This window comes from Chamaea fasciata, unplaced genomic scaffold, assembly GCF_029207755.1.
Source record: "Chamaea fasciata isolate MVZ Bird 193981 ecotype frontalis unplaced genomic scaffold, bChaFas1.0.hap1 SCAF_5, whole genome shotgun sequence".
In the NCBI taxonomy this organism is placed as follows: domain Eukaryota; kingdom Metazoa; phylum Chordata; class Aves; order Passeriformes; family Sylviidae; genus Chamaea; species Chamaea fasciata.
Window position 1 is genome coordinate 3,561,302 of NW_027094090.1, and position 17,054 is coordinate 3,578,355.

General features: G+C 42.4%; 1 protein-coding gene across 1 annotated transcript; it reads left to right on the top strand.

Moving 5' to 3' along the window:
- The first annotated feature begins 3,931 nt into the window (after positions 1 to 3,931).
- On the top strand, positions 3,932 to 16,350 carry RBM17 (RNA binding motif protein 17). The gene is made up of 12 exons (XM_066182665.1): positions 3,932 to 4,003; positions 5,211 to 5,351; positions 6,492 to 6,608; positions 7,448 to 7,614; positions 9,483 to 9,580; positions 10,128 to 10,184; positions 11,892 to 12,033; positions 12,998 to 13,149; positions 13,791 to 13,864; positions 14,206 to 14,304; positions 14,616 to 14,688; positions 14,834 to 16,350. Exons 2-12 carry the CDS (start codon positions 5,229 to 5,231, stop codon positions 14,935 to 14,937), a joined length of 1,206 nt encoding a protein of 401 aa, XP_066038762.1. The 5' UTR covers positions 3,932 to 4,003; positions 5,211 to 5,228; the 3' UTR covers positions 14,938 to 16,350.
- The last annotated feature ends 704 nt before the right edge of the window (positions 16,351 to 17,054 follow it).

Consider the following 17,054-nt stretch of genomic DNA (forward strand, 5'->3'; position numbering starts at 1 on the left):
CCTCCTGAAACCCATCCAGTTTCTCAGGCCGTGGGATTTTTAGCATGTAAGAAACCTGCATTTTTGGCACAGAGAACCACTGTGTGGCTAACATGGGAGTTCTGAATAATTTCTTATCCAAATCCTTCTTGTAGCAGAGCAACACACTTTTTTTCCTCGGTGATGGCAGATATCCCACATGTACTGAGTCCAGTCATGTGTAATATTTTCAGTGCTATGTTTTTGACATTTTCTCGCTTCTTCAAACAAGCTTGAGACAGTGGTGGTAGGACAAAATGGTCATTTCCTCATTTAAATCATGTTTTTCCTTTCCATGGCTGGCCAAATGAAAACACTCCCTGTGCAGTGTCAAAAGCAATGGAATTTCTTTAGCTGTCATCAAAAATATTGAAGTATGTGTGTTGGAAACTTCATCTGTGCTGAAATGTTTCTGTTCTGAGACATTTCTTACTCATTTTAGTTATGGAACTCAGCCAAACTATGAAACCAGGTGAAGATGTGAAGTAAAATAGGGGGAAAACCCCCACAATTTTCTGGGGGTTTGGGTCATTCTATATATGACAAAAGGCACTGTTTCCTTCACTGCTTTCACAGACACGTTTTCAGCTTAGTAGAAGAAAGAATATTTAAATGCCTTTCTAACCATTTTCAATTCCTTCAGGTTGCTACTCCTTGAAGTTTGGTTTGTTTTTTTTTTTTTTTTTTTAGGCAGCAAACCTAAACCAATCTTCCCAAACCAGGACAAGTTTTCCAACGGGACTTTCCTCCCCATATTTCATTTTGCCCTGTGGGAAAAGCTGAAGATCATTAGGAGGACAACAGCAAGGATTTTCTGAGGGGGAAAAAAAAAAAAATCCAGAAAGGTTTGGAGGTTCTGCCTGGGTCACCACTAAAAGTGTGGTGTGTAGCAGGGTTGGTTCTCTGCTTGGGATCTCCACCATTGCCTGGAAAACCACCATTTAATGGGATTTAACTACTTTTTGAGCAGGTTGACACTGCTCTGATCAGCCCTCATGTTTTGCTTTTGTGCCACGTGCTGGTCCCCAACATTTCCCACCTGTGTGCGTGGGAGCTGCTCTGTTGTCCTGATCCTGAGAGGTTCTGAAGGGTGGTTTCTCACAGCCACCCCGAAAACTCCAGTTAGGTTGCCATGCACTGCCCTCTAATGCCATTTTGGCATATTAGCAGCCCTCACCCTCAGACGAGATCTGTAACATAAAACAAAACATCCACATCCACCAAAAACGGCTACCAATGCTTTAGGGAAATGAGATATTTATAGGCTGCTTTCCCCCCCATCCCAACACTGCTTTATTTTACACATTCTTAGAGACCGCCATCAGAGAGAAAAATGAGAACTCCCTATTTACCTCTTCTGGACCATTTTGGGTGCTTGATTCTTCCAGGGTCCCCTTCAGCTGCCTCTTTTCACCCAACACATCTGATTTCTTTAGTTTTTTTTATTGCACTGCTGCTTCTTGGAGAGGATAAGATACCCAGGAGTGCAGGTGGCCACTCAAATGTGCATGTGCATGTTGGATTTATGACGATACTTTTTCCTTTTTTAAGATTTTAATGCTTCCCAACAGCCTGTTTGCTTTCCTGCTTCCTTCCTTCACTAAGTAGGCATTTCTGGAAAATTATCCACAATGAATGCAGCATCTCTTTCCTTAATGGAAGCAGCTGATTTAGTGCTGCCGCTGTGTGTGTTTTGTTAGTTCTATTTTCTCTTGTGTGCATTGCTTTGCATTCATTAACACTGGGTCCCATCTGCCATCTCATCCCCCAGCCAGTGTCACGCCATCCTTCTGCAACTTCTTGCTTCCAGCTTTTGGCTGATTACTCTGAAAAAATCGGGATTTGCAGCAGATTTCACCACCCTGGCTGTTCACCTTTTCCAGGTGGGCTGTTGGTACAATGAGGGGTTCCAATCGAGGCTGGTGGCTCTTCTCACAGTGGGAAAATCAGTTTATCCACAGCTTTTTGGACCTTCCTGTAATTAATCCCATCTCCTCTCTTAGTTCAGGAGACGCAGCTGCATCAAACTCGTCTCAAAATGATGAGAAATTTGTGAAGCTGGGAGAAAAGAGCTGCCAGAAAACGTTAAGACAGAGCCACATGAGATTAGAAAGGCAGGTACAGAAGTAGAACTGGTGACACACCAGTCATGAGTGGGATTCAAGAGGAAAAGCACCAACATGGAAAGGTTTGAAATACAAACGGAAAAAAAAAAATTAAAATAGCTGGAAGATCAGACTTCAACATCTGTGAGGGTCTGTAGGAGGCACAGAGCTGGCCAGTGCTTCCCCATCTTTGCAGATGTAGCTGAAAAGGAGGTTTCAGGCACAATTAACCCACCTTCAAGATATGTAGTGCAGGGGATGACCTCACATATTTCTCCTCCATTTCTACTCTGTCTGAGACCTTGGCAGCAAGGTGAGGTTTATCTGCCTGCAGCCTCCCTGAATTTAATGAGAAGGATTCTTGGCTCCTTTACTCCTAAATGGGTGTGTACAAATACATTGTGGCTATTATTACAAACAGTGATGGCTCGGTTTTGACTTATGCCTAATGCACTTTTCAGTCTTAACAAAGAGCTGCTTCTCCCCCTGTGACTTATCTGATTCATGGCTTTAATAGGTAGTTATTTACAGGTCTGATAATTCAACTTTTACCCTCCCTGTTATGACTTGTTTTGAGGAGGAACTGAAATCTCCTGTTGCGCTCGTGTTTTCCACCTTTGCAGACTCTAATCTCCTTAGAGTTTCTCCCAGTGGCTGTCATGCTGTGATATTTCTGTGACATTTCAATCCACAGGGATTTCTCTCAGTACCTTTTGATGCAATTAATTATTTGATTATTTGATTCCTTCAACATAGGATACATAGTTCTTTTCTCAGTGGGATTCTTACGCTGAAGCAGTGCCTTGTTGATTTTTTTTTTCCTTTTCTTCCACAAGGTTACAGATATCTGAATTGTATCAATCCTTCCTTCAAAAAATGCAGGCATTGCTAAAGCAAGAAACCATAGGAAGATGTTGGGCGATCCTCTATAAATAAAGTGAAGATAATTTCTTCTTATATTTAAGAAGCTTTCACTGTCATTATGAAAATAAACATATCTGTAAAAGTGTTTAGAAGGATTGGGTTAATAGAGAACAACCTAAGTAGGAAGGGAAGTAGTATCTTTATTTATTTTGTCAGCTAACCACGGGGAAATAAACTGCACAGCAGCACAATCGGAAGCAATTCTGGAGATAAAGACCGATTAATACAGAGATAGTGCTTGTAATATTTTCAGGCTGAGGTGCCAGATCGGCTTCAGGGCTGGAAGTTGTGCTTGGGTTTGCAGACGGTCTTGCATGTTCACTTGCATCATCAAATAGTGATGGGCATAAACAGAGCCCTGCCCTCGGTTCCCGTCACTGTCACCACAGAGATCAGAGCCTGTCTCCCTGCCCGCAGGAGGATGCTGAAGACTCCAGCGAGGTCCTCCCTCAGCCTCCTCTTCTCCCTCAAGTGCCCTCAGGGCTTCCCCTCCGGACGCTTCCCCATCCCCGTGGCCTCCTTCGGACGCTGTCCGTGGTTCAGGGAATCGAGGATTTAAATAAAAGCTCCGAGCGCAGATGCCGCCCGACGTGCGCTGTGAGAACGCGAAGGAACCTGGGCTTCTCGTCCTTCGGGCAGGCATTCTTCTTCGCCACTGGGAGGGCAACGGAGGCGGGGGCAGCATTCCAGCCCGCTCCTCCATTCCCTGCCGCGTCTGTCCCAACCCCCGGGAGCAGCCGTGCCGCACTCCCAATCCCTCCCAGTCCTTCCCAGTCCCTTCCAGTCCCTCAGGTCCGCCCTGGTTCGGCTCTGAGGGGCGGCAATGGCGGCGGTGCCGCTCCCTCCTCCCGCCGCCGGGGGGCGCTGGCGCGGCGGCGGCGCGGGGCGCAGCGCGCAGGCGCGGCCCTTCCCGGCGTGCTCAGCGCCGGCTCATGGCGGCGGCGGCGCCGGGACGGGTCAGTGGCGGGGCCGGGCCCGGGCCCGGGCCCGGCCGTGTGGGGAGGCGGCTCCGGGCCCCGCGGGGTGTGGGGAGGGAGGGCAGGGCGGGTGTGCCACGCTCAGCGGCTCCTCGGAGGGGTCCGGGCGTGTGTGGAAGGTGGGGGGGGCGTCAGGGCCTGCTTCGCCCCCTCTGTGCCCGGAGCCGCGGAGATCGCAGCCCACCCTTCCTTTTACCGTGGGGCAGCCCCTGTGCCTCGCTCCCTTGTCCTTCCCCGCGGTGACTGCGCCCTTCCTGCGTTCATCCTTACATCCCTGCGTTGTTCAGGGAAGGGCCGCGGAGCTGGGGAAGGGCCTGGAGCACAAGTCTGAGGAGGAGTGGCTGGGGGGGCTCAGCCTGGAGGAAAGGAGCCTCTGGGGAGATCTTCTTGTTCTCCACAACTCCCTGACGAGGAGGGGGCGGCCGCGAGGGGGTCGGGCTCTGCTCACAGGTGACAAGCGACAGGACAATAGGAAACGGCATCAAGCTGCGGCAGGGGAGGTTCAGGCTGGACATTAGGAAGAATTTCTTATTAGAAAGGGTGGTTAAGGGTTGGACAGACTGCCCAGGGAGGTGGTGAAGTCCCCATCCCTGGAGATGTCCAAGAAAAGACTGGATGTGGCACTGAGTGCCGTGGTCTGGGTGACAGGGTGGTCGTCAGTCACAGGTTGGACTCGATTATCTCAGAGGGCCTTTCCAACTTGATTGATTCTGTGATTGCCCCAGTGCATCCTGTCTCCTCCTGGACAGCATCACTCCTGCTGCCAGAATCCCCCTGCTCTGTGGCAGGTGGGAATTCCTGCAACACCCTGTCCTCATCCTGTGAATTTCTGCCTTTATAACCCCTGCTGTGTTTCATCCCGAGGCCAGATGTTTAATAATCTTCAAAACCTCCTTTTTATTTTTGCAGTAAACTTCTTGTTGTTGAGCCTGAATTGTTCATATTCCACTGAAGGATTAAGTTAATTAATTCTTGAACAGTTTTCATTCCCTTTCAAACTGTTACTTTTATACAGCTTTGCTCTAGATGTGTGTATTGACCACTAGCCAGAAGCAAGTCAATTTTCTCTGGCTTTAGGGAGAAGTCAATAAAAGGTGCTGTATCCATATATGCAAACTATTAGCAAATAAGCTGGAAATAGGTTTGTGGTGTCATCTGGAGGTTTTGGGGTTTTTTTGTTTTTCAGTTTTAAATTGAAGAGAAAATGTCACTTTACGATGACCTGGGGGTTGAGACCAGCGATTCCAAAACAGAAGGCTGGTCCAAGAATTTCAAACTGCTGCAGTCTCAGCTGCAGGTGAAGAAAGCAGCTCTCACACAAGCAAAGGTACAGTCCCTTTGTGGTTTTCCTTCCTGTTTTTCAGACTTCTTTCGTGTTCAGTGCATTGTGTTTGTGACCTCAGAATACTGATCTGGGGGAACTTTGCTGGCATTTGTCTGTGAGTTTGTAGCAAAGACCCTGGCAAAGCTGAAGGGGAAGAAGGGAAAAAAGCATTATTTTTGATGTCTCTTAGAGGGAGTGTTGCAAAATTAAAGCTGAAAGAAGCACTGATGTATGTGCTGCAAACCTCTGAGCTTTTAACCAGCAGAGCCAAAAGCTGATCTTGAAGTTTAGCTTTAAAGATAATGAGATTCAGCTTTATAATTTTTTTTTTTAATATAAGTAGAGGTCACACTGTGATTGGTTATTTACATGTTCAGATCATTTTATCGTTGTTATTTAAAAGGCTCTTGGTGCTAACCTGCAAATCATTATGTATCAGAAATTTTTACAGCAAGTATTTCCAGAGTAGATGAAAGGGAGGAGTGCAAGCTGATTCTTATTAGACTGTGACAGAGCCATTTTCTCTTTTTATTGCTGTCTTGCTTCTTTTTATTTCACCCTTTTTCTTTGAGCAGTGTTGATATTTTGGTTCAGGACACAGGTGCTCTTTGGGGTGTGTAGGTTCTGTGGTGAGACTTCTTAATTAAAAGAAGAAGCAGTAGTAGCACTGATTCCAGATAATTAAGTAACCACAGCATTTTTTTGACTGCAATTAATCGCAGTTTATGCTGCTGAAATTGGGGGCAGGATTTAGTTGATAATTGGAACAAACTGCATGGATGAAATTTACTGGCTGCTGTATTAGTTATATTCTTTGTCCATGTGACTGATGTGCAGTGTATCCATAGCCTAACAGAAGAGTAGGATAGGATTAGAAAATTCAAGAGTTCAGAAGATATTAAAATACTTTATCTGATGGTAAATGGGAAGAACAGTAGATCTTTGGAATGAATCAGAGTTTCTTAGAAACTAACTCAATTCAAACTCACCTGAAGTGATTGGATGGATTTTTAAAGTGTGTTTCTGGTCCCAGTCAAAACCTTGGACCATTCACCTACCACTGCAAAGTGTATCAAGTAGGGTGATTTTTAGAAAACTGCTTTATCTTTTTTTAGACATTGTGTGTTTTGGTGATTTTTGCAGAGTCAGAGAACAAAACAAACCACAGTCCTTGCTCCAGTGATTGACCTGAAACGAGGCAGCTCCTCTGATGAGAGACAGATTGTGGACACACCTCCTCATGTAGCAGCTGGGCTAAAGGTGAGAGCACAGCAGCTGAAAGTGCAGCTGTTAACAAATATTTTGGAAGTTGGATGTTTCCTAGTGGTCAAAAAAAGTGATTTTTTCTGAGACTGTCTTTCTCTGCTGAGAGTTCTTTAATTAACATTTCAACTTTATTCAGGGTTCCATGCGGTACAGCATGGAATTACCATGGTTAATGTGCAGTTATAAAACAGTGTTCTTAGAATCCTGGACAGCTTCAAATTACTTGGCAAGACAGCAGTTTGGGCAGCTAAATAATGACTGTAATTGTGATTGCATCAGTGTTGGAACTGGACCTCTGTAACAATCACCTGAAAAATAAAAGAAAAGCCACCTAACCTTTTAAATGGATTATTCATGGTAAGAAATCAAGAGAAACTCTCTCCCTGCAGCTTTTTTTCAAATAAAAGGTTCTGAAATGGTTCTCAGATTAGAGGAGAACAGTCTGTGTGCCTCTGTTGGTATTATATTAATAGCAGCTGATAAAAAGCCTGATGGTTGTGTGGGAGGACCCTGGCAGATGGTTGCAGCAGCAAGATGCCATAAAGCTTCTAATAATGCATTAATGGGGTTTAAAAAATTCCTGTCCATGCTGATTTGCTGCTGCTTTGCATTTTGCAAGGGGAGGGGCAGGGGTGGTTCTTCCTTCATGGAAAAAATCTGATGTAATGAGAAACTGGATGAAATGTTAGTTTTAAATAAAGCCAAGATTTCTTCTTTCCAGTGGGATTAGGATATTACCTGACATTACAGAAGTCAGGAATCAAGTGTTAAATTTTTGCTATCCGGCTGGGTGTTGTTTTCAAATCTCAGCTAAAAAAATATTCTTTTTTCAGGATCCTGTCCCTAGTGGTTTTTCTGCAGGAGATGTGTTGATCCCCCTGGCAGATGAGTATGATCCCATGTTCCCAAATGACTACGAGAAGGTGGTGAAACGTCAGAGGGAGGAACGGCAGCGGCAGCGGGAGCTGGAGAGGCAAAAAGAGATTGAAGAGAGAGAAAAGTAAGGCTTTTGTTTTAACATACTGACTCTTGTCTAAAGAACAGACATGTCAATTTGTTTATTTTATCTCTCTTCTTTCATGGAAGTTCTCAGAGGTTTTGTGAATACTGCGTACTTGTAGAAACAAGTGTAGCGTTTTAATTAATGTGTTTTAATGCTCTTGGTAAAAATCACCTAAGAGTAAAAACAAGAATTATCAGCTTTGCAGCCTCTTTGGCTGAAAGATCCTTGTCAAAATTATTCTAAATTTGCTTTGTTTCAATAATAGCAGCAGTATTTGAGTACTTCATGCATCATTATCAGACTTTGACCTTGCAGGTGTTTTAGAGTATTTGATGACAGTGTCACCTGACTACAGAAAAGCCTTTTCCACACTCAGTGACGAACCATCCTTTCTGCTTCTAAAAACTACAAACTGATCCCTGAATGCATTCAGTTTTAAATGTAGCTGGCACAGCCTTTGAGAGGCATAGTTGCATTTCCTTTTTTAATACTCTGCAGTCAGTAATTTAATTACTAAGTAAGTTAACGAAGGGTTTATTAACCTATTGTCTCTGGACAAAAGAAAATACTGCTTTATTTTTAATGTCCCTTCCCTGAAATAAGAAGTCTCTGTAATCATGTTAAGGAAGTTGAATGCAGATTCAGTATCTGATTGTTTTAAGTGGTAAAATGTCTGCCAGCCAAGCAGAAGATTACATTTGCTCATTTCAAGTGAAATGAATAAACCATCTTCATCACAGTATGAATCATCTGAAGTCTGGAATTACAGTTCTGCTGCCCTGTTTAGATTGTGGAAATTAATATTTCCAGTCATTGGGTCTTCTCTTGGTTAAATCTTTGTTGTTTTGATGGAGAAGGAATGCCTGAGGCTCTGCCCTACTGGCATGCAAGACCTCAGGAATCTGGGATGTCATTCCCACAGTTTCAGCCCTGACTGCTCTTTGGTTGTATTTGTACTTGTCTGTGGGCCAAGAGTCTTTATACATACAAACATTAGAGAAAAAAAAGGCAAAAAATGCATAATAAATTCTGATTTCAAACTGGGGAAACAATTTCAGCCAAACCTGCATCAAATGTGTGCTTTGGGAGTACAGGCTGTACATTTGTTTTGATTTCATAGTGTAGAGATTCAGAAGTTCAGTGTGGTTCCACAGTAGAGCTGTTTTTATCATCCTTTAGCACAGTTTTGGTGGCTGTGCTAGGAATGAGATCTGATTTGTGCACCAGGTAGTGCTCCTAACTTTTGAAGAAAAGTGCTTTTCCTTTTTGTTGTATTAAAATGAATAATTTCCTGATCACATCAGATAACAGCTGAAGTGCAAACAAATCTTGAAGCATATCTTACTTCACATTAGAGGTTATTCCTGAATCTTATTTTAATTGCCAAGCAAGCTTCTCAACAATCTGGTGTTTAAGCATGAGGATTTTTTTCACTGAGTAAATGATATTACTCTGTGTAGCCTGTGATGAGAAATGTAAAAGTGGTTCTGTCCAAAGCTGGGTGATTGATTAATTAATGTCTGTTACCTTTGCTCTCTGTTCCATCCAACCGGTTCCACAGTAGTCGTTCAGTCACTCTGGTCTGTTTGGACAGGATTTATTCAGGTGCTTCCTCCTTTCCATGCATTCTTCTTGGCTGATTTGGAAGTGGAAAATTATCTTGGTTTAAATCCATCTTCTGTTTTACCTGAAATGCCCCACTGGGGTAGAAACAAATGGCGAAGGTGTTAACTTGCACTTTCATGGGAAACATGTTCAATGCCAGCTGAATGGATCAGAATAATTCACCCTGCAGAGATGGGATCACAAATTAAACAAAGAGTTAACTTCCATGGTTTCTCATCCTAACTTGCTGTGTCTCCTAGAAGGCGTAAAGACAGGCACGAAGCCAGTGGCTTTTCCAGACGACCAGATCCAGATTCTGATGAAGATGAAGATTATGAAAGGGAGAGGCGGAAAAGAAGTAAGGGAACTCCTTATGGTTTTGGTGTGGAAAGAGGAGAAAAATAGGGAGGGGAATTCACAGTCCTATTTCATGGATTCTGTATTTCTCTGTCCTCACATGAGTACACTGTTAATTCTGAGCCTTTAGAACAAATCTGGCATTTTATTACAACATAATATAATGCAGAAGACTGGTATTTTTCCATGGAGGCAGCTGGCAGCCAAATTACTTGTGGAAATACCTCTGTTTAACCTTAGTTTGTCGATACCTGTTGTTAAGTTCCTGCATGGTGTAGTCCAGGGAAGTGATCAGGCATGACATGAAATCAGGCTGTGAGAATCACTGAGTTCTCACTGTTGCAGCTTTTCATTCCTGCATTTGTTACATCAGTGCCCTTAGAGCTTGTCAGGTGTCATGAATCAGAAATATGTCTTTGCATAAACAAAATTAGTCTTTATTCTCTTTCAACAACAAAATTACAGTAAATAATACAGTAAATAATACAGTGAATAATAAGGTCTGTTGTGATGTCCTCCCAATGTGTTGTGTTCCATTTTGCTCATAGGTATGGGAGGAGCTGCCATTGCACCACCCACTTCTCTCGTTGAGAAGGACAAAGAACGTGAGTACTCCAAAATCCTCTTCTCTAAACCCAGCAGTGTTAATTTCTCACTGGACTTTATATTTAGTTAAGCCTTCCTGGTTTTCCCATTGGATTCTTCGCAGCAGCAGGACATGAACAAGTTCTTTGTTCATGGGGGGACGCTGTGGGGGACCTGTGATGTTGCCCTGCTTCTCATCCCTATTCTGAAGAAATCTTTCTGTATTGCTGGACAAGTGGTTTGACAAATTGAGCTCTTACAACCATGTGCAGCTCCTCACTTCTGATATGCAAGAAGAAATGTCACAGGCAGGTTTCTCTGGGTAGGCTAGAAACCTCCACAGCGTGGAGAGGGAATTTTTCCATTGCTCTTTCCTTGAGGAGGTACTTACTGAATATCTGTTCTAAGGGAGTTATGCACTAGAGACAGAATTTTGTAAGTTTTTCAAGGATGCAATTTAGCTGAAAAGATTTGTGTGCAGAGGTGGTGTGAGGATCTCAGTTGTCCACGAGATGGCATCATGCTGCTGTAGGAACAAAACCATTCCCTTTTATTTTTCCATGCCTAAATGGTGTCAATTTTAAAATTTAAAATAATTACCAGTATATTGTCTACTTTAAAAATAATAATAAGAAAAAAATCTTATGCAGACAAACTTTTCTTTGAGAGTCCTTATTGTATTTATGAGAAGATTAAAATGTTAAAAAAAAAGCTTAAGTGAATGATACAGTGAAAGCATTTGACATGTGTAAACATTTGAAACAGAAAGACATTGTTTTGAATAAATAATTAAGAGCAATTGATCAGTGTCAAGGAAAAGTAAATATAGGCTGGAAATAGTAGAAAATCCTTAAGGGAGGGCTTTTAAAATGTGACATGGTCTCACAAAGAAACCTTTGTATGGCTTCTTACTTGATGCTCAAATCCAGACTGGAAGAAAAGAACAAAATATTGATGTAGCAAAAATCCCATAGTCTAATCCATCTGCTGTTTAAATAGGAATTATTTTTCCTCGTGTCCTCAAACTTCACATCTGACCTTTTATTTGATAAGATTCAAGAGCTAGTGTACAAGAAAATATTCTAAAATTAGGTCAATCTCATAAAAGTCCCTAAGTCCATTCAAATGTGATTTTTTTCTAGTGTTCTGGTAGGCTTCCTTTTTTTTGTTTGTTTGGTTGGTTTTTTTGTATTGTTTTGTTTTGTTGTTCGACCTGTCAGTGGAAGGTGATTTAATAATCTAACCAGTATGACTGAGCTATCCAGATCCATCTCCATCCCCAGGAAGAGCTGCAGTTCAGAAATTCCCAGTGAGATGAGTTGCATTCCTTCTTTTTAATAGACTGTTTTTTCTTCTCTGCAAATACGCAGTTTATTTTTTTTACAGTCCTTGTGCCTTGAGTTGTGTGCATTGATCCATTTTTATCACAATCTTGTTCCTGATGAATGGATTTTGTCCTCTGGATAGTGCAGGCAGTCTCTTAATGTTCCTTTTCTCCATTTAATAAGAGGTTAATAAGTGCATTATGGAGCTGTGGAAATCTACATCCAGTGAGGAAAACTCAGAATAACTCAGATGTTGTTTCTGAGAGAGAGAGAGAGGTGAGGGGATGTTAAAACACCATGTGCAAAGGAAACATTCTTCTGATTTGGATTTATGTGGAAGACCTTTTCCTGGTTTGTTAGGATTTTATTGAAAAAAACCCTGAATGTCTTTGCTTTCTCCAGCTGTAGCATCATTCCCATATGAGGAGGAGTCGAGACCTCGGGCACCTTCTTCCAAAGCTGCAATTCCTCCTCCAGTCTATGATGAGCCAGAGAGACCTCGTTCCCCCACAGGACCCAGCAACTCCTTCCTGGCCAACATGGGGTAAATGAGTGACTCCTGGCTTTTTTTTTGTAGGAAAGGCCCTTGGAAAGTGGCAGAAACCAAAAGGTGAAATAGTTTGTCAGGAGAGAAGAGCACAACCCATTGCATCTGGATGGTTAGTTTGAGTTCAGAGAGTCCAAACTGGCAGGATACAGGAAAAAATGTGGATTTGACAGGATTGGGATAAACACATTTGAGGTGATTGCATTGAAGGCTGTGCTTTTAAGTCACACTCCAGCATGAAGTGTTTGTGGCCTGTACAAACCAAAAAATTGAAACAATTGAAAAAAAAATGAAAAAATTGAAAACACAGGTGACATGTTAGTTCTTCTAGGTTTCTTTTCCAGCTTTGTCTTATATTTAGTACGTATCAGCAAATTGATATTCCAAATTGTTTCAGCTCTGCTTTGTTCAAATACTCAGAGTGTATTTGCATGAATGTAGCAGCTGTGACTGCAAATCTGCCCATTTACTTTCCCGCCTTGTATGTGATGCTTGTGTTAACTACTCTGGCAACAAAATGAAAGTGAATCTATAGCTAAAAGCAGCTTAGAGACTTCGTTTTTGGGTTTGATGGGGTTTTTTTTAAATTGTCCAGAAAAAGATAACCAAACTTGGTACTGTTAGACCAGCTTGTGCATTGTTACCACCTCTAATTAGTGGTACCATGGAACCCTCACTTCATCGAAGGAAGGGCTAAAAATCTGACCTAAGCTGCCTTGCTTTGACCACACAATTGGCTATTTCTTCTGTGACTTAATGTTTTAATCTTTTAACATTACACAGCCAAACTTCTTAGCCTTTTGCTTAGAAAAAAAATCATGTAACTTGTAGAAGCTCCTGTACTTTCTGCCCCTGTGTAAGGAAATTTTAGGAGGTAGAATATTTGAGCACTCAGGAGAAATACAATGTTAATGTTGCATGGAAGAAACCTTTATGAACTGATTTTTTTTTCTTGTTGCAGGGGGACAGTAGCTCACAAAATCATGCAGAAATATGGTTTCAGAGAGGGCCAGGGGCTGGGCAAACATGAACAGGGGCTCAGCACAGCACTGTCAGTAGAGAAAACAAGCAAGAGGGGTGGCAAGATCATTGTTGGTGAATCTACAGAAAAAGGTAATTGTGTCCTGCACCAAGTGTGGGAGAAATGCAGCTCCTGGGTTTGTGTTTATAATTTGTCCTTGTTGAAAACATTGGAGTTGGAAAAATGACTCATATTTGTTCTTGTGGAAATTTGCATTTTTTAATCTTTCTGTAAAGTGATACTGTATGCACTTTTTTAGCTCACCCTCCCTCCATCAGTTGTCCTCCTTTGGTGCTGGGGAAACATCTTCACTTTCAGGGCTGATGCTGCTCTGCCGTGGTGGCTTTTTCCCTGCCCCATCCTGTTGATATTGCTCTCATTTCCCTGCTCTTGTCTGATCTCAAGACAACCTCCAGGCTTCTGAGCACAAGTGGTGGAAGTCAGAATGCTTTTAGTCTTATAATTCTTATGATACAATTCTGAACTTAGGAATGATTTCCCTCAAAGAAGGGAACATTGTCAGTATTACTGCTTAATTCACACCATTGGAATTGATTTTTCTGCCTACTGTCATTCCAGGTAGCTACAGGCTGTGAACAACTGTTCCTCACCAATATGAAATTATATTTTGTGGCTTTTATTCTGTTGTTTGATCAATAAGATTCTGATAGAAGTCTTTAACTGAGCTTTAATCTTAAATTAATCCATAATTCACTGTTCTGTCTTTCAACAGAAACAGGCAAGAAGGCAGATTCGAACCCCTTGACTGAGATACTGAAATGCCCAACTAAAGTGGTCTTACTGAGGGTGAGTTGGGAGTAAGGGAACGTGTCTTGGTGCTGAAATGTTTAAACCTCTGTTCCTGATACAAAAGCCTGCACAGTTCAAATGGTTCTGGCCTGCAGCCACGTGGTGTTCTGTGTTCTGGAGAAATTATGTGACTTGCTGGGGTACAAGCTGTGACTTCAAATCAACACTGCTTTAGATTGTGCAGTTCCCTTGTCTTAGGGACATAGAACTGTCTCCTCCTGTAGCTCTTAAGCTTTTAAAGTATTTGTGGTCACAGTTCACAGAGCATCTGTGATTTGTCTGCTCAGTCACCTGCACAGACTCCATCCAGTGAGTTGGGTTTATTCTTTGACTTTCAGAACATGGTTGGTGCTGGGGAGGTGGATGAAGACCTTGAAGTTGAAACTAAGGAGGAATGTGAGAAATATGGCAAGGTTGGGAAATGTGTCATCTTTGAGGTAAGAGATAATCTGTCTCTCTTTTTGGCCGCTCTGAAAGTAAACTGGGCACTCATCCCTCACAACTGAGTGTTGCTGCCTAAGAGGAGCATACATAGAAGTCTCTCAGGGTCCTTTACTGTGTTAGAATTCTGGATTTTCTGTATCTGTCAGATAAAAGCTTCTAATAATAGCCGTGTGCAAAAATCACCTGAGTATTGTGGTTTTGGAACATTTTTATTTCATTCTTTCACTGCCTTTGTGAAGAACAGCAATTGAAAACAATGTTCTCACTACTGTTCTAATGACTTGGGGTTTTTGTTTTGTTTCAGATCCCTGGTGCCCCTGATGATGAAGCTGTAAGAATATTTTTAGAGTTCGAACGGGTTGAATCTGCCATCAAAGGTAGGATCCTAAACTGTATCCTGTGAACCTCAGAGTTAACTACAGCAGAGAGATTAAACAGTCTCACTGGTCAGGCTGTTCAGTTAAAGAGATGTTTATTTTATTGAATTGCTGCTTGCTGATCTGCTCTTTGTTTCCATTCCAGCTGTTGTGGATCTAAATGGAAGATATTTTGGAGGCAGAGTGGTGAAGGCTTGTTTCTACAACCTGGACAAGTTCAGAGTGCTGGATCTGGCAGAACAAGTTTGATTTTAAAAATCTAGCTCGAGGTGTCATTGTTTTGGCAATCACGTTTTCAGCAGTAGGCTGGGAATACAGAAGAGAGAAGTAGCTTTCCTGGCAGACTGGAAACGAGCCTCATTGAATGGATTTTACACATTCATTGTGACTTATGTGTTTTTGTAATATAAAGCCCTTTAAAAGTAAGATTCACGTCTGTGTGGTTTTGAATTGCACACTTCTGCTTTCTGCTCTGGGGATCCTGGTTTGTTTTTTTTGAGCTTTCAGATGACTTTGCCCTGTTGAAAACCCACTGCTGAGGAGATGCTTTTTCTGTACTCCTGCTTTCTTTGTTCCGGTGCTTCATCATGGAGTCCCTGTGCTCGATCCACAATAAGTGTGAAGCTTTGGACAAGAATTGTGTGCTATGATCTTCTCTTCCCTGATGGTCTCTCCTAGAATTAGAGCCTTGCCCTCCTGAGTCCTCATCTCTGCACACCAGTGGTTTGGGTCATTGGACAGTTGCAGCTGGTTTGTTCTCCTGACTCCAGGACAAAGCTTCTGTGCCAGAATGGAGACTAAAATAACAAGGATTGAGTCTGTCTTCACAGATTAAAAGAAAATCCATATCTCATCCAGGGAAGTGGTAAAAGGAGTGAATTTAATGGACTCTTAGCAGGAGCTCTGTGCTGTCAGGTATTCTGCTGGGAATATCCAGGGATAACTGGTTTCATTAGGCAGGGAGAAGGGAAACTCCTTCCTGTATCTGCCCAGCTGTCAGAATCTCACTTCTCTAACTCACACATAGGGACCTAACTTTGTGTAATCATTTCTAACCTGGCATTTGCTCTTTCTGTTTGTATTTCTATATTTGAGGTCAAATACCATCAAGGGTTAGGCTTGCTTTTTCTTTTGGGAAGCAGTGCCTGTGGAAGTTTTCAAAGTAGGAGGCCATGGAGGGAAGTTCTCATGAAAATCTGAAGAGCTGACAAACTGAACGACTAAACACTACTACTCTTATTTTTAACTTGATGTAAAATAGTCCACAGCTCCTGATTTTATGTTTGCTTTTTGTTTGGGAACAGTGTGTGACAAAGAGTTGGCAAAAGGTGACTGCAGTGGTGGCAGTTGTCTCTGTGCCCCGTTGCACCCAGAATTGTGCAGATACTGAAGTGGCTGTGAGCCCTGAGGGCATTTTAGCTGTTTAAAAGCTGATGCTGGATGTCTTCATGTTACATACACAGGCTGGGGGGAGGGGGACAGACGTGTAGTTCAGTGCTTTGAATATCTCCAGTTCTTGCCCTTCTGTTGAGTTCTGGCTGCAGATTTCTCTGACAAACCTTTGGGCCTTGTGTTCTGCTTATTTTGTCTGCTTGTTTCCACCAACCTCTGTACAAACATTTGCTTGTAAAACAGAATTTTTTAAAAAAACATGGTATTTTACCTGCTGTGTGTTGGCTTCCTTACTCTGCTCTCGTGTTGTGCAAGGCAGTCCCTCAGAGTTGGGCACTTCTGCACCATGAGTTGCCACCTTCTCTGATCCACCCTCACTGCAGCAGAGGTGGGGAACAGGCCTGATGCCAAAACCACAGGACTTGGGGCAAAAACAGAATCTAGATTCTGTTCCTGCCTCTGCTCTTCGATTTCTCTTTGTCTTCGAGCAACACTTTAAGGCCTTTGCTGCTGTGTAGTGAAACAAAGAGATTAGTCTGGTATGAATTAGCATAGGTTTGCTTGTAGTACTCATAATTTCAGTGGCTGCTGTAGAAAGTTTAACCACTGGTAACAGATTGTGATCTGAACTTAGTTTAAAATACGACTTGGCTTTAAGCAATGTGATTTATTTATGGCTCTTATTTCAGCAAATACCTCTTGAGTGACTAGGCTGTAAGCATTTCCTGAGGTACACAGGCTGCTTTTTGTGCCTTTAACCAGCTGTTCTGCTTTTTAGCACCAGCTTCTGAGCTTCCAGTCTGGTAACTTGGAGGTTTTCCACTTGCTGAGAATGGCTTTATTGGCAACTTTTGAACCATTTCATTCTGAGAATCCTAACTCTGGTTGAAGACAGGAGTAAAGTTTATCCGTGGAAATGCAGGGGATAAGGTTTGTTAATTTATTTTTTGTGTAGGTGATTCATGCTATAAATG